The following is an 18,980-nucleotide window of genomic DNA, read 5'->3' as shown; positions in this document are numbered from 1 at the left end:
TAGGCAGTATGGGACGGATGAGTACAGCCGTGGGGATGCAAGTGCACCAAGGCTCACAAAGCACAAGCCAAGGGCCATTCCCTTTATCCTTCTTGGTAATAACCCCCCTCATTTAGCTCTTGGGCTGCTGCTGCACACTGAGCTAAGGAATCACAAAAGCATCAATGACAACCCAGAACCCCTTCCCGAGTCCCAGCTGCCAGCTCTGAGCTCCGTACTGTACAAGCAACGTATAGATAATATCCCCGAGACACACAACCTTACATTTTCTGGATGGAGGTTCCCCCGCCGGTTTGTCCGTGTGCCCCCTGCGCTTCCAGAGAGCTTCCTAGCCTGGCACTCAACTCCCCAAAATAGCTCCGTATCAGCTAACCCAGAAACCTCCTCACACGCTCCCTTTTCAGGCCCCGTCTCAGCACTGAGCCGCAGGGAACCAGGCAGTCGCCTTCTCATCCTGAAAAGCAACCACTAAATCCTACCCTTCGCTTCCCATTCTCTAACCAGCTCTCAAGCCCATAAAAGAACCACTTTTCCAGTTCCATGACAACTTTTTTTTTTTTTTTTTTTTTTTTTTCCGCTGTTGGTTTCATTCTTTTTTAAATGGCCTCTGGCAAGAAAGCACATCAAACACTCAAAAGAAAAAAAAAAAAAAAAAAAAAAACAAAAAACAAACACAAATACATTCAGGTCAATTGGATTTCCCCTGTCCACAGGCTCGCTGACAGTCTCACAGAACTCCAGGATGTCGGATGAGGTGGTGTTTTCCTTCCAGGAGCAAGAACAGCTCTTTCCCAAGAGACTCGTGGGCTCGGTGACCTTACAGCTTTATAACCTACCTCCCTGCCAAGGGCAGAAGTTGGACTCGCTAACTCAGAGTGCTCCAGGTCCCGTTTTCACCGGAGGCACGCTGGCAGCCTGTCCCTGCTGCGGGTTCGCAGAGCTGCCCTTTCACAAGGCACTTCACAAACTCCTTTTTTTAACCCCACTCAATTTCCCATTTACAGTCGAATTTACATATTTTATGGGACTTTTGTTCATCATATTTGGGCAAGTTTTTCCCCATTTTAAAATAGCGATTTTTTTTTTAAATTATTTTATTTTTTAAATTAAATTGAGCTACTTGGAGCTATCAGTCTATCACAAAGCGATACATTTCTGGTATTCAGTTTTGCTAGCCAATCTCCAAGCTGTTTAGGGGTTCCTTAGTGTTGTTGCTGCTTTTGGCTTTCTGTTTTTTAAGCCAATTGCCTCATTTACATGTAGTTCCCTCTTTCACAGTTGTCTGCGCACTGGACTTGGCTTACTGCATCGCACACAGCCTCCCAGGACACCCCCAGCCAGCCGCTCCGAACACGGCCACACCACCTCCGGCAAGGAGAGCGACGGAGCTGGTGGCACCACCGCGGGGCACGGCAGCCGCATCCGTGTCAGGGACGGCAACTTCCCAGAAACACCGAGCCACCGCTGCACCTGCAGACGCCTCCGTAGTCTGTGGAAGGCTTTTAACTTCCCAATCCCATAAACACCCTGACACAGCTCACCATTTAGTCAGGGAGATTCTTACAATATGATGGCGAATTATCATTGCTGAGCCACCGGATTTCAAACACGATCTGGGAAAAAAAATCCACCTTACAATTAGCACCCAACCGACAGGCATCATTTAGTAAGCACGTTACATGTGTTTAGAAAGGATACTCCAAAGTCACGTGTGTGGCACCCAACCACCTTTTGAATCTTTGAGGGTTTTTAGAACTCTACAGATCTTTTGAATACACAATCAAACCAAATCCAAAAATCTGATCCCAGCTGGAGCAGAACATTGTCATGTGACAGTGGCTTCTATCAGGGCGAGGACACGTACCGTAGTGCTCAGACCATGTTTTCGAAGTCATTATTTCAACTTGCAATGCACAGACAAGTAGTTATGCCATCTTTATAAAACCAGAACCATTACAAGTAGCTTCAAGTAGGAAAACCAGGAGTGAACAAAAAGCTTTGTTGCACTTATTTCCCATTTTTAATGCAGAACCTAGAAAGAGACTCCCTGATCCAAAAAAGGAGGCCAAGGTTGCTCTTAAACAAAGAATGAGCCAAAAGAATATGCATGCCCCTCAAGACAACAGTAAGAGTCTGGGAGATAAACATCTCCGACTGCTGAAATAGGATGTTTTAGATAAAATTCTGAATTGCAGTTTTGCCATCTATTTCCAGGAAGTTTTAGCACTTCCCTTGTTAGGTATGTGTTCTGTTTAATTTTTAAATTAGGATGGCAGTTTTAAGATGTCCATGTCTTGAAACGCTGCATACAGGAAGACAGAGTTGGTAGCACTTACAAATGCTTGGAAAGATTCAAAGAGCTAAATGCTGCATTTCCTTTAAAGCTCTTCCTCGGTTTATAGGCTGGGGTCAGCCAGGAATAGAAACACAAGTCACTTCCTCCCTCCCCAGTGGTATGCTGCGCAACTTAACCATATAGTTTTGATCTGCAAGATGGAACAAACTAAGTCACAAAAACAAGTGGACTATTAGCAATATTCCAACCTCCTGACTTTTATTTAATAAAATATCAGACGTTCCAACCTTTAACGTGTTAAAAGAGTCTTTAAAGAAGAATCTTTGAAGTGATCAAATAGGTCCAAGCTCATTTGTCAAACCAGTTGCTCTGGTTGGAAAGTAGCTGTCAAATATCTAGCTTGACTAAGAATGTAATCTTGCAGGCATCCCAATATTAACTGCTCACTTAAATAAAAAAGTGTAAAAAGAATGCTCTGCTACTCAAAATAAAGAATTCTGAGCATTCAGATTTTTACAACATTTACATTTTATAAGAGGAGTTTTAGCACTAAATTTATTTTTTATTAAACCATGCACATAACTTGCAAATACCCTGGCACTTCATTTGAACAGACTTGTCTTCTCCAACTATGGAAAGCTAATTCATTACAACACTTGTTAGATTGGTTTTGTTAAAAATGAAGGTGTCAGAATAGCTTCCTTGTCAGTTTAGAAAATGGCAGATGCGTGGGGCTTAGTAGAAATACATGTTCAGGAAGGGCAGAATTCATAAAGCTATATGCAAATGAAACCAAGGGACTCTCCACACAGACCAGGACTCAGATTTTAAAAAAGATTACTTCCCACTGAAATCGGTGTGGCCAAATGACCTTTAAAAAGCCTGGGCTGGGCTGTAACAAAGTAGAACAGGTTAGAGAAAATGCTTTCTGAAATATGCATTAAAGTAGTAGCTCTCTTGTCTCTAGACAGCACCAAGGGAGACTGTATTTGTGACACAGGATCTCTTCCATACTTTGTGCTACTTCAAATAATAGAGAGCAAGCATACAATTTAATGTTCAGTTTTCTGTTAAACCTTAAGTTTATCATTTGGGCAAAGCAAATAACACAAAAAGCATTACAAGTCTCCCCTTTCCTCCAAAAAGAGATTACATAATTTATAAAATTAATAGGCAAAAAAGACATACTCTTCTCAAAAAAGACAATCTTCTCTGTATCGTTCCAATTTTAGTCTATGTGCTGCCGAAGCGAGCACATATACTAAAATAGGAATGATATAGAGCAGACTAGCATGGCCCCTGCATAAGGATGACACGCAAATTCACGAAGCCTTCCATATTAGGTTCCTGCTACAGGAATTCACATAACATGCAACGCAAATCCGGGGGTACAACAATTTAAAGGTATTTCCATTACAATCTCCACCCCTGGCCCCCTTGGACCAGACCATAGGGTTTAAGGATGCAATGAAGTCCCGCCCTTGCCCTTGCTCCAGCTTGGACCTACCCACAGGCTGCAGCCCCTCAGGGTGTACCTGCTCCAAGTAGAGCCTTACTCACGAGCCACAGCCTCTCCAGGGTGTACCTGCTGTGGCACTGGCTTACCCACAGCTACACTCGCTTTGAGGCGCGCCTGTTCCAGCATGGCCTCATCCCTGGGCCACACCACCTTCAGAGATGTTCCTGGCTCCAGCGTGGTGTTACCCACAGCCACAGTCCCCTCGGGAGTGACCCTGCTCCAACACAGCCTCACCCACAGCTGCAGTCCCTCCAGGGGGGTACCTGCTCTGTCGTGGGCTTATCCATGGCCACATGCTTTGAGGTGCTCCAGCACACCCTTGTGCACAGCCACGGATGCTCCGAGGGGTACCTGCTGCAGGCGTGGACTTTCCCACAGCCATGGATGCTCTGAGGGGTACCTGCTGCAGCGTGGACTTATCCGTGGGCCACAGTCCCTTCCGAGGTGTACCTGCTGTGACACAGACATTACAACGGCCACAGACACTTCGAGATGTCCCTGCTCTGGCGTGGGCTCATCTACAGCCACAGACGTTTTGGGGGTTCCTGCTCCCACACGGACTCATCCACAGGTCACAGTCCCTTCGACTCAAGTTCCCACTGGAGTGCCAGCCTGCCCAGTGCAGCAGCACAGAACCAGCAGCGATGCCCCGGCCCTCGGCCAGCCCAGGCACTTGGCCACTGCTGTTATCAGAATGTGCCCAGGCACAGCAGCGTCAGATGATAAGCAATACAGCAGCACAGCAAGCAGCGAAAGCAAAAAGCAGCCACTAATGAGCACCAGACTCTAATATACAGTAAACCAAGCATGCCCCCTGGCAAGGACAGGAGCCTGTCAATTAATAGGTAAACAGCAATAACAGCTATAAATTCGATCTGGCACATTCCAATCAAATCTGTCATTATCTTGAACCCTTCAAGCCCCACATTGGGAGCCACAAAGGACTGTCGTGGCTTAACCCCAGCCAGAAACTAAGCACTGCACAGCCACTCACTTACTCCCCCTCAGCGGGACGGGGGAGAGAATCGGAAGGGTAAAAGTGAGAAAACTTGTGGGTTGAAATAAAGACAGTTTAACAGGTAAAGCAAAAGCTGCGCACACAAGCAAAGCAAACCAAGGAATTGAATCCCCACTTCCCATCGCAGGCAGGTTCAGCCATCCCCAGAACAGCCGGGCTCCATCACGCGTAACGGTGACGTGGGCAGACAAACACCGTCACTCCCAACATCCCCCCCCTTTCTTCTCCCCCAGCTTCATACACCGAGCATGACGCTGCATGGGCTGGGATGTCCCTGGGGCAGCTGGGGGCTGCGGTTCCAGCCGTGTCCCCCCCAGCCCCTCGCTGCTGCGGTGGGGTGAGGAGCAGGAAAGGCCTTGGTTCTGTGAGCCCTGCTCAGCAAAAACAAAAACATCAACACTGTTTTCAGCACAAATCCAAAACACAGCCCCATACTAGCTACTATGAAGAAAATTAACTCCATCCCAGCCAAAACCAGCACACATTCTTTACAAATTCTATTTTTATCTATACTGGTTTGGAAATTGGAGCAAGGTAGTGAAAACAAACTAGCTTAATTTATTTTCAAGTAAGTATAACTTATAACCTTTCACTTTTTCGTTCTTTATATTTTATTCCATTTCAAGCTATTCTTTTCACGGCAAATTTCTCTTCAATACAATAATTTAGCATATTTGTAAGACCAAATCCTAAATGAAAACACAGTATTTACTTTTACTGAAGCTAAAGAATTAAGAAAAAGCGATGCTACCCTTCAGCCTCATCATAGTTCCTTTCCTCTGGAACCTACCAAAGGTGATCATTGAAATAAACAAATGAAAACAGCATACAAAAAATAATTCACTATTATCTCCTTAGAGTTTTCTTGTCAGGATCTTAACATTTTAAAAGCTAAAGTTTGATAACAGAACAGTTTCTTGCATTCATGAGAAACCTGTTACACGTAGGTGAATCGGTTTCTAATGGTACCTCCAGTCAAAAAAGGCTGATTTTTTTAGGCTATTTTAAACAATCCCCCTGCTTTCAGATAGAACCCAGGACAGTCTTTAACTCCATCTCTTACCACTGAGAACTTCTCTTTCTTTTGCTTGTTGAGCACACGCCCTTACCCTCAGCCCCCCGTCACCTCCCAGGCCTGCCACCAGCAAGAGGCTGTGTGAGTACGTACGGCCCTAAACGTCTGTAAAGACAGTCCTAACGGCGCACGTCTGTTCTTCCCACTTTTAGTTTCTTTTTGAATAGACGAGGTACAGCCCCAAGTATTACATAATTCAGCAACCCTCCATATTTGATTTTCACTTGCACTACAGAAGGACAGCTGTACGGAACACAAGCACCTCGCTGGTCAGCGCTGGCCGTAACACCTACTCGCAGGAGTCACCAGCAACACGCCAGCCTCTACACAGCCTCTATGTAAGGCCCCGGTACTACAGTTTGCAGCAGTTTTAAGAGCCTACAGGCGAGTAAGGCACCTACACCGGACAGAAGATTTCTATTTGGTGCAAGCTGCATGTCACCACTTGTCACCACGAAACACGTCAGTGCGGTTTCTAAACTGCGTCTGCTACAAGGTCCAATGACAGAACGGGCTGGGTTTGAGAATCCCCAAGGGCCCCTCCAATCCCATCATTGGTGTGACTGCAACCACTTACAAACAGGCAACATACTCTCCTCGCTCCTTCTCCTCTAGTTATTAGCTCACGTACTCAGCAGCCGCACTACCTGGTTTCCAAAAACTGCTGATCCTCACCTGAGAAACCAGCACCCTGCCCCAAGGAGAGGGCTCCTTCGCCTGCCCCCAGCTCCCTCTTCTCCCACCACCCCCACTAACTGATTTCATCCAACTCACCTACTAATTTAATCTTTGTTAAGTAAAGTTTTTCCCACTGATTAAAGGCCAATTATAGGGAATTCTGGCGTTCAGAAAGAATCTGAATTGGCCATTTCATATGCAGTCTGCTATTATTTCAATAAAAATTTATTAACTTACTAAAATTAAACTGTGAAGTGATATTCCATACTTCTCCACTCATCTCCAGCATCCAAAAGCTTTTCTAGATACCAAGTTCAGGATCTCTGATTTTGAAAACCTTTTTAAATGCCTGCTCTCAGATAAGACTGTTTTTCTTAAATATTTTACATTGGCTCATATTCTAATCTACTGCGTGTTTTAAGAGAACTAAGATGCACAGTTCTTTAAGAAAAAGTTTAATTTTACCGACATCACCCTCATCCTGGGACAATGCAATTAATTTTGAAGCAATTCATACATAACACAAGATTAACAGGAATTTAACAGGCAAAACAAACCATCAAAGGACCTGGAAGCAAAAGTAACCCCTGAAAAATATATGAGAGAAAAGAAGAGCTAAGTAATATACAAACTGAGATCAGGACATGAAACTATTAAGTCTGCAAGGAAGTGCTATTGTTGTTTGTTTGGTTTGGTTTTGTTTGTTTGGTTTTTAAGTTAACATGCATGGACTGCATTCTTGCATAACTAATCCACATGTGTGCATGCAGCACATGCACGTTTTCAGCACTGATTTATTAAAAACCTTGAGCTGATGGCTTTAGTAACTTATTGCTTTAGAAAGGTAACAGAAAACTCTGAGAAAGAAGCAAAAATAAGCAAGAGTTAGAAAATATGCAGATACACAGTGATACATGTTTATGGAGTAGATGTGTTAATTTAAAATATGTTATTGCCAATTTACACCTTGTGATGAAATTAAAAGCTACAGAAAAACTATACATTTTATTTATGATAGCACATAATAACTGTATTCATACACGCCTCATTTCTAAGTCATACGACAGATCACACAACCCTTTCCTGACAACACACCGATTTGGCAGTCAACTCCCATCAAAGCCGTACCGTGCATTCTTGTCTCTTAAACGTGCCAGTGAATGAATCAGAAGTAGTTAAAAACTGCTCAGGAGAGCAGGACAGCAACAGGCTGCACCAGGGCTGACGGAGGGCCAGCGGCACGGCACGGCACAGCCCCTGTGCCGTGACAAACCCCGGCCCGAGCCCCGCTTTCGGGAGATGCTGCACCCTGAAGCAACCGCCGTGCGCGGCGTCTGACGTGTCCTGGCAGCACTCCCCTGGCAGAGCTCCCCTTCCACACGAAGCCGTACCAGACCCTATTACTACATCATTACATACGATATCACACACACCAGGCGAGCAGGTTCTCCGAGCGATGACAACAAAAATAAACTGCATCAGCTGCTCTTTTCTGTCACAGATACCAGACTCTCAGCTCAGGAGAGACCGGCACGCAGCAGAGCGGCTCTTTTGAAGCTTGGCAACAAAAATCACGAACAGCCCCAGAACTTCACACCTGCGCTCTCAAAAGCAGGCTCTGACGGCATGGGAAGGCACAGAGACACACCACGCAGGGTCTAGAGAACTCACAGATGCGCTGAAGCCAGAAGCAAGGCCAGGCGCCCACGCACCCCGAGCAGCCGTGTCCTTTGTAAACGTCCAGCTGGGAAGGAAGAGAGCAAACGAAGCCCTCTCCCGTCATACACAATTCACACAGCTGGAAAGGAGCTGTATAGTGGCTGGAGGGTTCTCATCCAAGACCAAAAACTCATTTCCTAAAAATTTCACAGAATTGCCAACCACAGACATCCCATTTTCACGCCTCTCTCACCCCACCAGAGAGATGCAGCCGAGCTATTGCCCACTGGTGAACAAAGAGCTCACCCACCTTCAAACCCTTCTTTCTCAACGAGCACTCCCAGGAGAAGCAGGTATTGAAATACTCGGACAGGAACACACACTAAGAGACCCCAAAACGTCACACCCCACACTCCAAGTTTCTAACACAAGACAAGACCAAAGTCCCCGATGCAGCCAGAAGCCCACCAAACCAGATCTTGTAGATAAGGACAATTACAGGACTTCTCACAGTTTTCTTGAGACTGGTAATCAAAGCATTGGATCTCAGACCCTGCAAAATAAAATCAAAACAAGGCAAACCAACCACAAAGCTACCAAATCACTTCCATTATTTGCCTATTTGGATAAACTACATACTTCACTGACACTCAATTACTCGCTCTTACCTGACAGTACAGCAAGTTCCCCAGGTAGTATTTTGAGGCAAACTACTCATTTGTGACCTGATCTATTTTTTAAAAGAAAACTAGCATCCTGAGCAGTATTTACTTACTTAGAATTTAGTTATGCAAATAAAGGCAACCAGAAATATGAAATATCTGAATAAAGCAACAGAAGAATAAATTGTGCCCTGCTGCTCAGAAGTTTCATATTAAATCCTGTGTGACCATGATGCATAAATATGATCATGATCTCCAGCTGTTCTCTGACACACAGTAACTGTACAAACCCATTACAAATAGTATGAAGAATGCATTGCTGCAAAATCTAATATGGAACCCAGTTTCTTAACTAAATTACAGTAGCAGTGAACTGAATTCAAGAAAGACATTATTATTATTTTGAAAGTCCTTCTCCAACAGCATTTTGCCTTTGCAATCTCAGGAAAATTGAGAAATTTGATCAAAAAGTAAAAGTTGCATATAATATTGCAGCTCCACAACAAAATATTAGCAGCTTGTTGGATATTAATTTCCAAAGTGCATCAGAATTATCATTTTCTAGGAAGACTTAACATGGACTGAAAGCTGTATAGGTACACATGGGATACGGAGTTTTAGTGATAACCATTTTGATATAGACTATATTAAGAATGCAGTTGGCTGGTACAGAAACATACTCCATAGAAGATGTCAAGACGACTTCTGAAGAGCATGATTTCCTCCAGAAATCCACACAATTGTAGTGATTATTGATTTAAGGAACCATTATTATAAAACTCTACATGATATCCTGGATAAGTAACACTGTGTCCTGGAATCTAAACTTAAGCCTCACATAAGAGCAGCAACAAAACCTGACATCATCTGCATTACAAAATAGAACCCCAGGTGCCAGCCAGCATTACCTCTCCCTGAGCAAGAGCTTGTGAAGCTGCAGTTACACCTCACTGCTCCTGCCAAAACGCACCTCTGGGACACGTGAAGCGGCCATGTGGTAAATCCAGCGGTGCGGGCCACAAAAGTAGAAGGGATGTGCTTTTGCAACAGTACATATAGTTCTATTTCAAGCAATACAGTGCTTAGATCGCACGCAGGAAGACGTTGTTTCGGCCAGGAAAATAATTCTGGCAGAATATGTCACGGCAGAGGTTAGTATAAGCTGAATCAGGTAAGGAGGTAGGAGGCATGTGCACAACATTACACCTTCTTTGTAGTGAAGATGAGGTAACAAGAAAAATCTCCAGGAGAGACAAAGTAATTGCACTAAATTGTCTTCCCAACCCAACACACTACTTCTGGAAGCACAACTACTCACCCTTCCAGTAACTACCATAATTCAAGGTGCTGGACTTGTTATGCACGGGGGACAACCCGCACCTTCTTGTACTCCTGCCGCAAGGCAGCAAGACTTGCGCATCCACAGCCTTCCAGTTCCCTTTTAATTAAGTCTGTGACACTCGAGTGGAGTCTGTGACACACTGATGGAATAAGCTCTGTGCAGGTTCCCCTCTGCTTTGACTCCTTCGCAGGTGACCAGCAAAGCTGTACTCACAATCTCTCTCACCCTCACATATGGACAAAGTTAACTGTAACTTTTGCATTTATTTTTTTTTTTCCTACAGATATTTGAAACTAGTTGATGGGAAGTCAGTGCCAAGACAATGAGCTGAATTTTTTTTTTTTTTTTTTTTTTCTCGTTTTTTTGTGTGTCATCTATTCCAGCTGTATTGGTTCACTTCTGTCCCACGGGGATGAGACCATCTACTTACAGTATCTGCCTAGTATTTCCAGAACCCAGCAGTAAGAACAGGATTAACTCCTGGTCTACAAGTGTCTTGATTGTTTAAGGCTGTATTATAAATGGGTATCATACTATAGTGAATCAGACAGAAAACCGCTGTGATGAGAACACAAATAATCTGTACATGCAACAATGCAATACATTAACACTTCAGTAAATAAGATTAAAATTTGTGTATACTGCCAGACTCTGGGAGACAAAGACTATAAAACCAAAGAGCTTAACACAACAAGCTCCCTGGGTCTGCGGTGCTGTGTACTGTACAGTTTAATATTCTTCCCAGAAACTACCTTGTTGCACACACATTTGTTTCTGTGTTTCTAAGAACAGTTAGAAGTAGATCACTCTGAATGCATTTTAAAGTTCACTTCTGTACGCCAGTGGCAACATGGTTTCAGTTATTTTAATAACACAAACCCAATATAATTGTAACTACAGCTCTGCAAAGCTTTTCCCATTGCTTATAACTTGGATTGAAAACAGGATTTTATTGTTATGTTATTTATCTCAAGAATAACGACATTGGAACCATCTGTAAAACGCATACGTTGTGCTATACCAGCACATCAGTGGTAGGATATCAGCTTAGGCAGTCTCCATCTACCCCAGAAAATGAATGGAGATATAATTATGTCTTGCAATATTCCACAAACAAGGGTTTTGTGAGAAGAATTACTGGTGAAAAACATGCTCATTTTCTCCCAGGCAAATTTCTGGGTGCTGAGTACTTGGTCTCCTCTTGTGAAGCTTGTGCAGAAGACACTGACCACAACATCCAATGGTGCGGGAACGAATGTTTCTCAGGCCAGTGGTAAAGAGCTTTAACAAAATGTCCTAAGAAAAAGGCTCCAAATTACATTTTGCACTGAAGTGTCAACACTGGATCCAAGAAGCACATTTGCTCCAAGAAACACTCCAAAGAGACCCAGAAGCCACAGACTACTAAAAAAAAAAAAAAAAAAATTAAGAAATGGATCTATTTGCTTCTTTTTGTGACCAGCTTACAATAAGAGGATAATGAGTTTAAAGGTTGCTTTCTCAATTAAATAATGTAGATCAGTAAATAACAAAATATAAAGAAGCATGGCTAAAATTTTTGCGATCAGCTTATTAGAGGAGTCGAACCAGTCAGTCCAGCCCCCGTTCCACTGAACTACATCGTCCGAACGAGGCAGTGGAGACTTGCAAAGGGATCCTTACTTGTGCCCAGACACACACTGGTAGGAGCCTTTCCCATCACACTTTGGTCTCACTGCAGAGTTTTGATCACTAGAACAACAGGATCTGCCCTGGAAAATCAACTAGGTTAAGCACATGGACTAGCGAAGGGTACTGGGGGCCAGGGGTACTGAATCTGGTGTGGAAGTAAGAGAAACAATATATCTCATTGTGCAAAGTGTAACAAACACACAGTCAAACTTTGCTACAACTGTAGCAAGTGCAGCAGCCAGGTTCTTCCTCTATGACTTTCACTACTTGAAGTTGGGCAACATTTAAAAAAAATCCAAAAGAATTTAAAAAAATAGAGGAAGCCCCCAAAGGCCCACTTCTATGTGGTGGCTATAAAAGGGGACCTAGGAAAACAGAAGGCCTTGGTAGCCTTTTAAAACACAGAAATAATTGCAGTTTGCAGCTATATATGTGCATAGAATAGTTACCACTTGTTCATTTCCAAAATGAGCAGTAATAGTCAGAGTAAGAAGGGACATTTGCATCTCTAAGACAATTTGCTCTCACTGTGTAAAGTCATTTTTAACACAGTAAATATATGATGTAGGAGTTGTGTAATACATAAATTTCACAGCTATGAGAAGGTTTGTGAGTAGAGTTGGTTCAACTATAGCTTTGCTTTTACTGCAGAAGAGTACAATGGGGTTCAACCATTATTTAAGATGGATTAAAAAATTACATAATGGGCAACAAAAATCAACTTGTGTTCTATAAGCTATGACTAGGTTTAAAATAGAGATTATTGTAGGAGAAAATAAATTAGTAGAAATTAACAATTTGAGTTGGACTTACAAAAACCTACTCAGCTGTCAGCTAGCTGAATGGATCAGATAAAATGGAAAAAGTAGATTACATCTTACATGACCTACCATTTATCTAGCTACTTTTTTTCACAGTGCCTTACAGCATATGCTGCAAGACATTCTCAATTCTTCCCTTTCTGACAAAACAATTAGATTTTTTTGTTGCGTACTTCCAAGACCCAAAACCCAAGTGCAGTATTACATTAAGCTGACAAATCACAACATAGACTACTGAAACCCTGAGCATTCCCTCCAAATAACAAGTCTGGGTTTTATATCAAAATAGAATTATTAAAAAAGACATACTTCCATATGTACCATACATTATATACTGCTGAGTCAGACAACATTTAAAGTACTACATTCAACCATGCCAAGCCATCAGCCTTGGCCAAAAGCCAAGCTGAAACAACGCGGTAAGACAAACGGACAACTGACCTTTACCATTTCCAGCAAACTTTTTTCCCCTTCCTTCCCAGGAAGAATCCCAGTTAAAGAGTGATGGCAGAAAGGTACCTTCTCCTGGAAGCAAGGCTCTGGACTGTGACCGATCAGCAAAACTTCTTCCCCCTTCCAGATTCTCCTCCTCTTTCATGGCTTCTCTCAGCTCTTGCCCTTTCTTAAACTTCCTTAATGATCCTTATCCCCCACCACAAGCTTAAGTACTAGGAATGATTTCAAATGTAATAAGAGAAGCCTCGACACTGCCAAGGGGGCCCAGTTTTTGTCAATTCTGGCTGTAGGCTAAGAGAAAAGGCACACAGAAACCCCTGCGTCGCTGTGTTCTCATCTTCCTTCGCTCTCCCCACAACAAGCCACATCTCCAGGAAGTCAGAGGAATAAAAAAGTTGAGCGATGGATTTTATGTATATACCATGCAAGAGTCCTACATGAGTGTGTTGCTAAAATAATTTCCTTGAAATTTAACAGTTTTCACTGGTGTTCATGTAATAAATCACAAATAATATCCCATCAGAGACGGACACCATCAAACCCTCTAATTCTTCAGTGAAGCATTTACCAAATGCTTTCAGCCCGTTTTACTCCTCTTCCAGACGTTGTCTCACTTCTTCTATTGAAGAAAAACTAAGGCAAATTTTCTCAGCCTACTTTTTTCCTCCCTCTTATTCTATCTACCTTCTCCTTTGGTCACTCCACTGCGATCGATGCCAAGGCGACCCCCAAGCGATGCTGTTTTGCCCTCTCTGGAGTTTTGCTGCTGCTCAGGAAGGTTTTGAGCCTTGGCTGCTGAAACACCGAGCTGCAGCTCCGAGTTCTGCACATCAGCACAAGCACTGGCAGACTTCTACAGCCCTAACATACCGACAGCAAGTTATTGACTATTGCAGATTCCTTCACATCGAACAAATAAGTTTGTATTCTGCTTGTTAACCTCAGAATTCCTCCTCCTAGTCATAGGAAAATTGATTAGTTTTCTCAGTCCTCATTATCAGTTGTCTCATTAAAGACAGCACACTGCTATCCTTAGAAGCAAAATCACTCAAAAATTGCATGACATCAATTCAAGACTGCGTGTCTATGAAGAGGCATTACATGCTTTCCATTAAAACAGTCAGATAAAATACTACCTCAACACCAGCTCTTCTTCCTCTATGTTTGGCATATAATTAGTGTTGTGAATAGTCAAACAATTATATCAACATCAAGAAATATTTCCTATTGGAAATTGAAGTTTAGTAATTCTGAATTCTCAAAATCCCAGCCTTGAACTCGCACAATCCGTACTAAATGAAAAAAAGACCACAGGAACCTGGCAGGATAGTCCTTCCTTTGTTTCTAAAACAAATGCCAATTTTGTTAAGTCTTCTGTAAGACAAACAAACAAATCCACAATACATCACCTTAAACTAACCCAGTTTAGACCAAATATTTCTGACAAGGTTCCGGAAGAAAGAATTCCTGCTTGAAACTCCGGGATTTATTAATAATCTCAAACATTTTAAAAAGAAGATGGAGTTGCCTCTATTTTATGGGGGGGGGAGGGGAAATAATAAATAAAACAAACCCAATCAATGTTGGTTTTAGAATCGGACTCTGTAGTTTTAGTGCGTAAAACCCCTTGGGAAGCAAGAACAGCTTCCATAAAGGCTAGAAATAATTAATTTTTATGCAAAACTCAACTAGGAGCCACCCCAAATTTTCTTACACATTCCTTACATTAACAAAAAAAAAAAAAATAAATAAATCCATTATCTTAAGGCCAAAGAAAGCAATAAAATATAAGACGACCTCGCAGGAAGCAAGAAGGCAAGCAGCTGCAGCAGCCCGTTGCTGAGCCGTCCCGCGGGCGCGGGGATGCTCCGGGAGCTCCGCTGAGGGCTTCCGCAGCTCTCCCAGCACGCCTGCCCGGCGCTGCCTGCCCCGCTCCAACACAAACACGCCGAGCACGCTCCTCCAAGCTGCTTCAGAAAAGCAACGATAACATCTCCCGCAGCTGTCCTCCTTACTCTAGGATCAGACGTATTCTGTGTACCTGAGTAGCTCAAGTGGGTTTTTCATCACAACATTACCAGACACATAGTATATAAAATCGGTGTTTATGAAATGCCCCGAAAGCCAGACAAACATCTATGTGTAAACCATTCACATATGAACGCACTTGGTTCTACCTAAATAGTGCTGTAGAATAAAAACAATGCATGAACTTTACAGAAGTATTCTCAAAAATGATGTTTCCGTTGCCTACAAGGAGCCTGCTTAGTCACTGAAATTCACCTCCCAAACCCAGAAATAGTTCTTCTTGCTTTGATACAGATTTTACGATGATTGCCATTAAAGAGAGCAAGAGCAAAATAAAAAACCCCGCCAAAATACCACCATGAAACAACTAAAAACAACATGGAAGTTGTATTGATTATGCAAAAGGTTAGCACAAAGGATTTCTAATCTGTCAAAATAAATGGTAAGGCATATTCAATATTCATATACCAAAGTGGTATTTATCCACAAATTCCAATTTTCCTTTTCTGATTCCTTACATTACAAATTGCTTTAAACACTTCAATGAAAAAAACCCACATCTTTGCTACAAAAAAATCAAAAACTATGAAAGAAATCTAGAATGAAAGCAAGTTAAAAGTTGTGTTCCTGAAACAAAGAAGAAACCCTCACACACCTCATTCCAACCATGGGAAAATGGAGCAAACAGCGTGTAGGGAGAGCCCCGGGACTGGCGGCTAACACTCTGGGGATCAATTGTCAGTGGGCCAGTAAAAAAAGAAAGTTAAAACAGATACTTCATGGAAAGACTGCAATTACTGGTTTTACGTATATAGACTCGAAGAGCCATTTTCTAACTAAGACTCCACTGAAACACAGCAAAAACCTCTTCTTCCTCCACTGAGGCCAAACACTGTGGCTATGCAAGTGTGTGTTAAACAAAGAACAGCGAAGGCAAACGTACAACTAGGTGTTCGTACTGAAATCAGAACCTGTCCCCGGCTGCGAGAGGAGACGTACGCAGCTACCCACCGAAAAAGCTGCCACCATCACACTTACTCCTGAAGGGCAGAGGAAAAGTGTTTTACTCGAATATCTGCACCGCTGAATTGCTTGTAGAAAACACTACTACAAAGTCACTTGAAGTACGTACTAACCAGCTCCTCTAAAATACCCTGCTCTCGGAAAAACGCCTATAAGAAGCCCACCTGCAGTTCTATTTAAGAGTTAAATTCCAGGTATGTTTAAATCTTACTGCAAATATTCTTCTCTCTTTAAATGCAGTTATTAAACAAACCGCTGAGTATTTCCTACTCAGAATCTTCTTGTCCATGTAAGGTAAATGAAATACAAAGCAAAGCTGAAACTCTAGTTTAGCTTAAATGTAATTCTAGAAATTTACCCAGCAACCAAGTTATTTTTGTGCATAACATTTAAGTAACACTAGGAAGAAAAAAAACAACCCACAGTGATTGATCCTCTAACCCTTGAGAATGAAGCAGCTTTTGTATGCACTTAAATACTTCTTTCTATACTGCCTTATGTATGGATCCTTCTACCACGTACTCAATTTTTCCTCTAGGTTTTTTTTTCCCCTCCAGAATTTTTATTTTTATTTCTTTTTTAAAGCATGACAGCTCCACTCCTCTTTTCTTCCCTTTAATACCAACAGTTGAGTACCTGGTTAAAGCTACTGTCGTACTATGGAATAAACGTACACCAGTTATGTCCCATCAGATAGCCACACGTAACAAATGAAAGAGGGATGACTGACTTCGAAAGAAAAAAAAAAAAAAAAAAACAACAAACCGGCATGCATGCAGTTGTGCTAAACATACTTGTAGTATTTTAATAAAGAAAACAAAAACTAATTACCTTGAATAGCCATTAGAGAAAGCAGGTCTGCCAGAAAGGTTGAGCGTTCCCAAAGGAGCTAACGTCTCATCCCCTGATCCCTGGCACCTATTCCAATTTTCTGAACTGGCAGGAAGAGATGGAATGATATTAAAAATTGGTTTCTGATCCTGCTGCTGGGAGAGCGATGCAGTATTTAAATCATAGTGATACATCTGTCCCCCAGAGGTACTGACACCATGTATAGATATGGCAGAGACTTTAGTACCCAGCAGATTAGACCCAGAGAAGTTTGCCTGACAATAAATTGGGCCCATGTTTTCTTGCTTTATGCCAGGAGTACAGAGTTCAATGAAATCTTCCTTTTCTGTTTTCACTTGAGGCATTGGCATTTTGGAACTGGGTAAAAGGTCACCACGGTCATTAATTTTAGGTTTAGTGTCAGATAAAACAGGAGGCTTGCAGTCTTCACTGAGATTTCCTTCCAGGAGAAATGCATCATCTGCAGATATAGGGGACAGCAAGCCACCGTCATCTAGCAACGGGTCAAGCCTCCACGGGCTCCCATTGGGCTCTTTGCCAGGCGATACCGGTGGCAATTCTAAATCCTGGAGGATATCCAGGGTGCTTTGGTCTTCAGAGAACAACTTCAAGTTGCCACCATTCGAGCCAACCTGGCTTTGGACTGCAGTTCCTGACTCTAAAGGGACGTTGCGGCCAGCCATGCCTGGGAAATCCGGCTCAAGGGGCACCTCAGAAGATATTGCTCCCTTTGTGTCCTCGGCCAGGCTCGAGGACTTGTTCAAGCTCGCAATACTTTCTTCCAGGAGCCTAAAGTCCGTTTCTCCAGAAGAGATGCCAATTTGGCCCTGCTGCGAAAATCCAAGGTCGTTTCCCATCACTTTTGCATCTGTTTCACCCATGTACAGTCCCATCGAGAGCGACACTGCCTTGGAAAGGTCTGGCTGAGGCACATTGTTTACTAATCCTTTTGAAAAGTCAGCCAAAGCAGGTTGCTGATTGGAATCTGACTGAGAAGACGTGGGGAGAGGAGATGTAGACACAGGGGCTTGTACAGTAGCTCCACCCCTGAAGGGTGGATGAAAGTCCATCACGATCCCTCCTTTGGTACTGATGAGCGCATTTTTCCTTCTTTCGTCTTGATCCGATGAGTTAAGCAATTCTTTGGAATCCATTACTGTAACATTAGCTATAAAAAGATCAGAAGCATTCAAAGTTAGCACAGCAAGGATATTTTAATAACAGCTTAAAAACAAAGTCTAAATCATTAGCCTGGCAAACCTGGTTTAGCTGCTCTGAGAATGAAAGCACAGCAAGTCAAGCTATGAACTGACATGTGCTGCATCTTCCTCAAACCCACAGGTTTTGTTTGGGGGTTTCTGTTTGTTTTTATTTCTGACTGGTAACAAGGAAGTATATTTTTTTAAAGCTTTGCTAAACCTGGATGAAGTGGTAAGTCTGCCTGCGTGCAACTAAGAACCAGACTACAGCACAAGACATCTTTCCGAACACAGTCCCCAGCTCTGTTATCTATCCTAGCAAGTAAGGAAGCATAGGAATTGTTAAAGAACCCAGTTTACACATTTTGGAAGGCTACTTTCCCTGGTATTTAATTACATCTTGAGCAGGGCAGGGGAGAAAGGCGTTTATCACCTTTCCCCAGTCAGTTCCCTCTCTCCCTGCGGGTTTGGATGCATCAGCCACAACAGGTACCAGAGCCTCCCGAGCCAGCTCCAACGCTGTGCTACCAGCCAGACAAAATCTAAGTGGTTTGTTATTGTTCAGGAGCTACACAACCTCTCCACCACAAAACACAAAGTTTGCTATCTTTGCATAGGTTCAGCTTCAAACGCAACTCGTGAATCCTGAAATAAACTCGATGCAATTCTTTAAATAAATCT

The 18,980-nt window shown here is 42.8% G+C and overlaps 1 protein-coding gene and 1 non-coding gene across 3 annotated transcripts in view; one reads left to right on the top strand and one right to left on the bottom strand.

Annotated features, from left to right (window-relative positions):
• Nucleotides 1-18,980, bottom strand: part of NR3C1 (nuclear receptor subfamily 3 group C member 1) — a 74,059-nt gene that overhangs the window by 53,360 nt on the left and 1,719 nt on the right. For both annotated transcript variants that reach the window (XM_033006005.2, XM_033006008.2), the window contains exon 2: nt 17,080-18,268. In XM_033006005.2, coding sequence (XP_032861896.2) covers nt 17,080-18,254 — 1,175 coding nt within the window. In that variant the 5' untranslated portion in view covers nt 18,255-18,268. The remainder of the gene's footprint in view (nt 1-17,079; nt 18,269-18,980) is intronic.
• LOC116964955 lies at nt 3,534-3,640 on the top strand. The gene has a single exon (XR_004409048.1). It is a non-coding gene; the product is annotated as a U6 spliceosomal RNA (small nuclear RNA).

Source organism: Tyto alba, unplaced genomic scaffold (genome assembly GCF_018691265.1).
Source record: "Tyto alba isolate M040663 unplaced genomic scaffold, T.alba_DEE_v4.0 Super-Scaffold_17, whole genome shotgun sequence".
Classification (NCBI taxonomy): domain Eukaryota; kingdom Metazoa; phylum Chordata; class Aves; order Strigiformes; family Tytonidae; genus Tyto; species Tyto alba.
The sequence above is the reverse complement of the archived record's forward strand: the minus strand, read 5'-3'. Positions and strand labels throughout refer to the sequence as shown.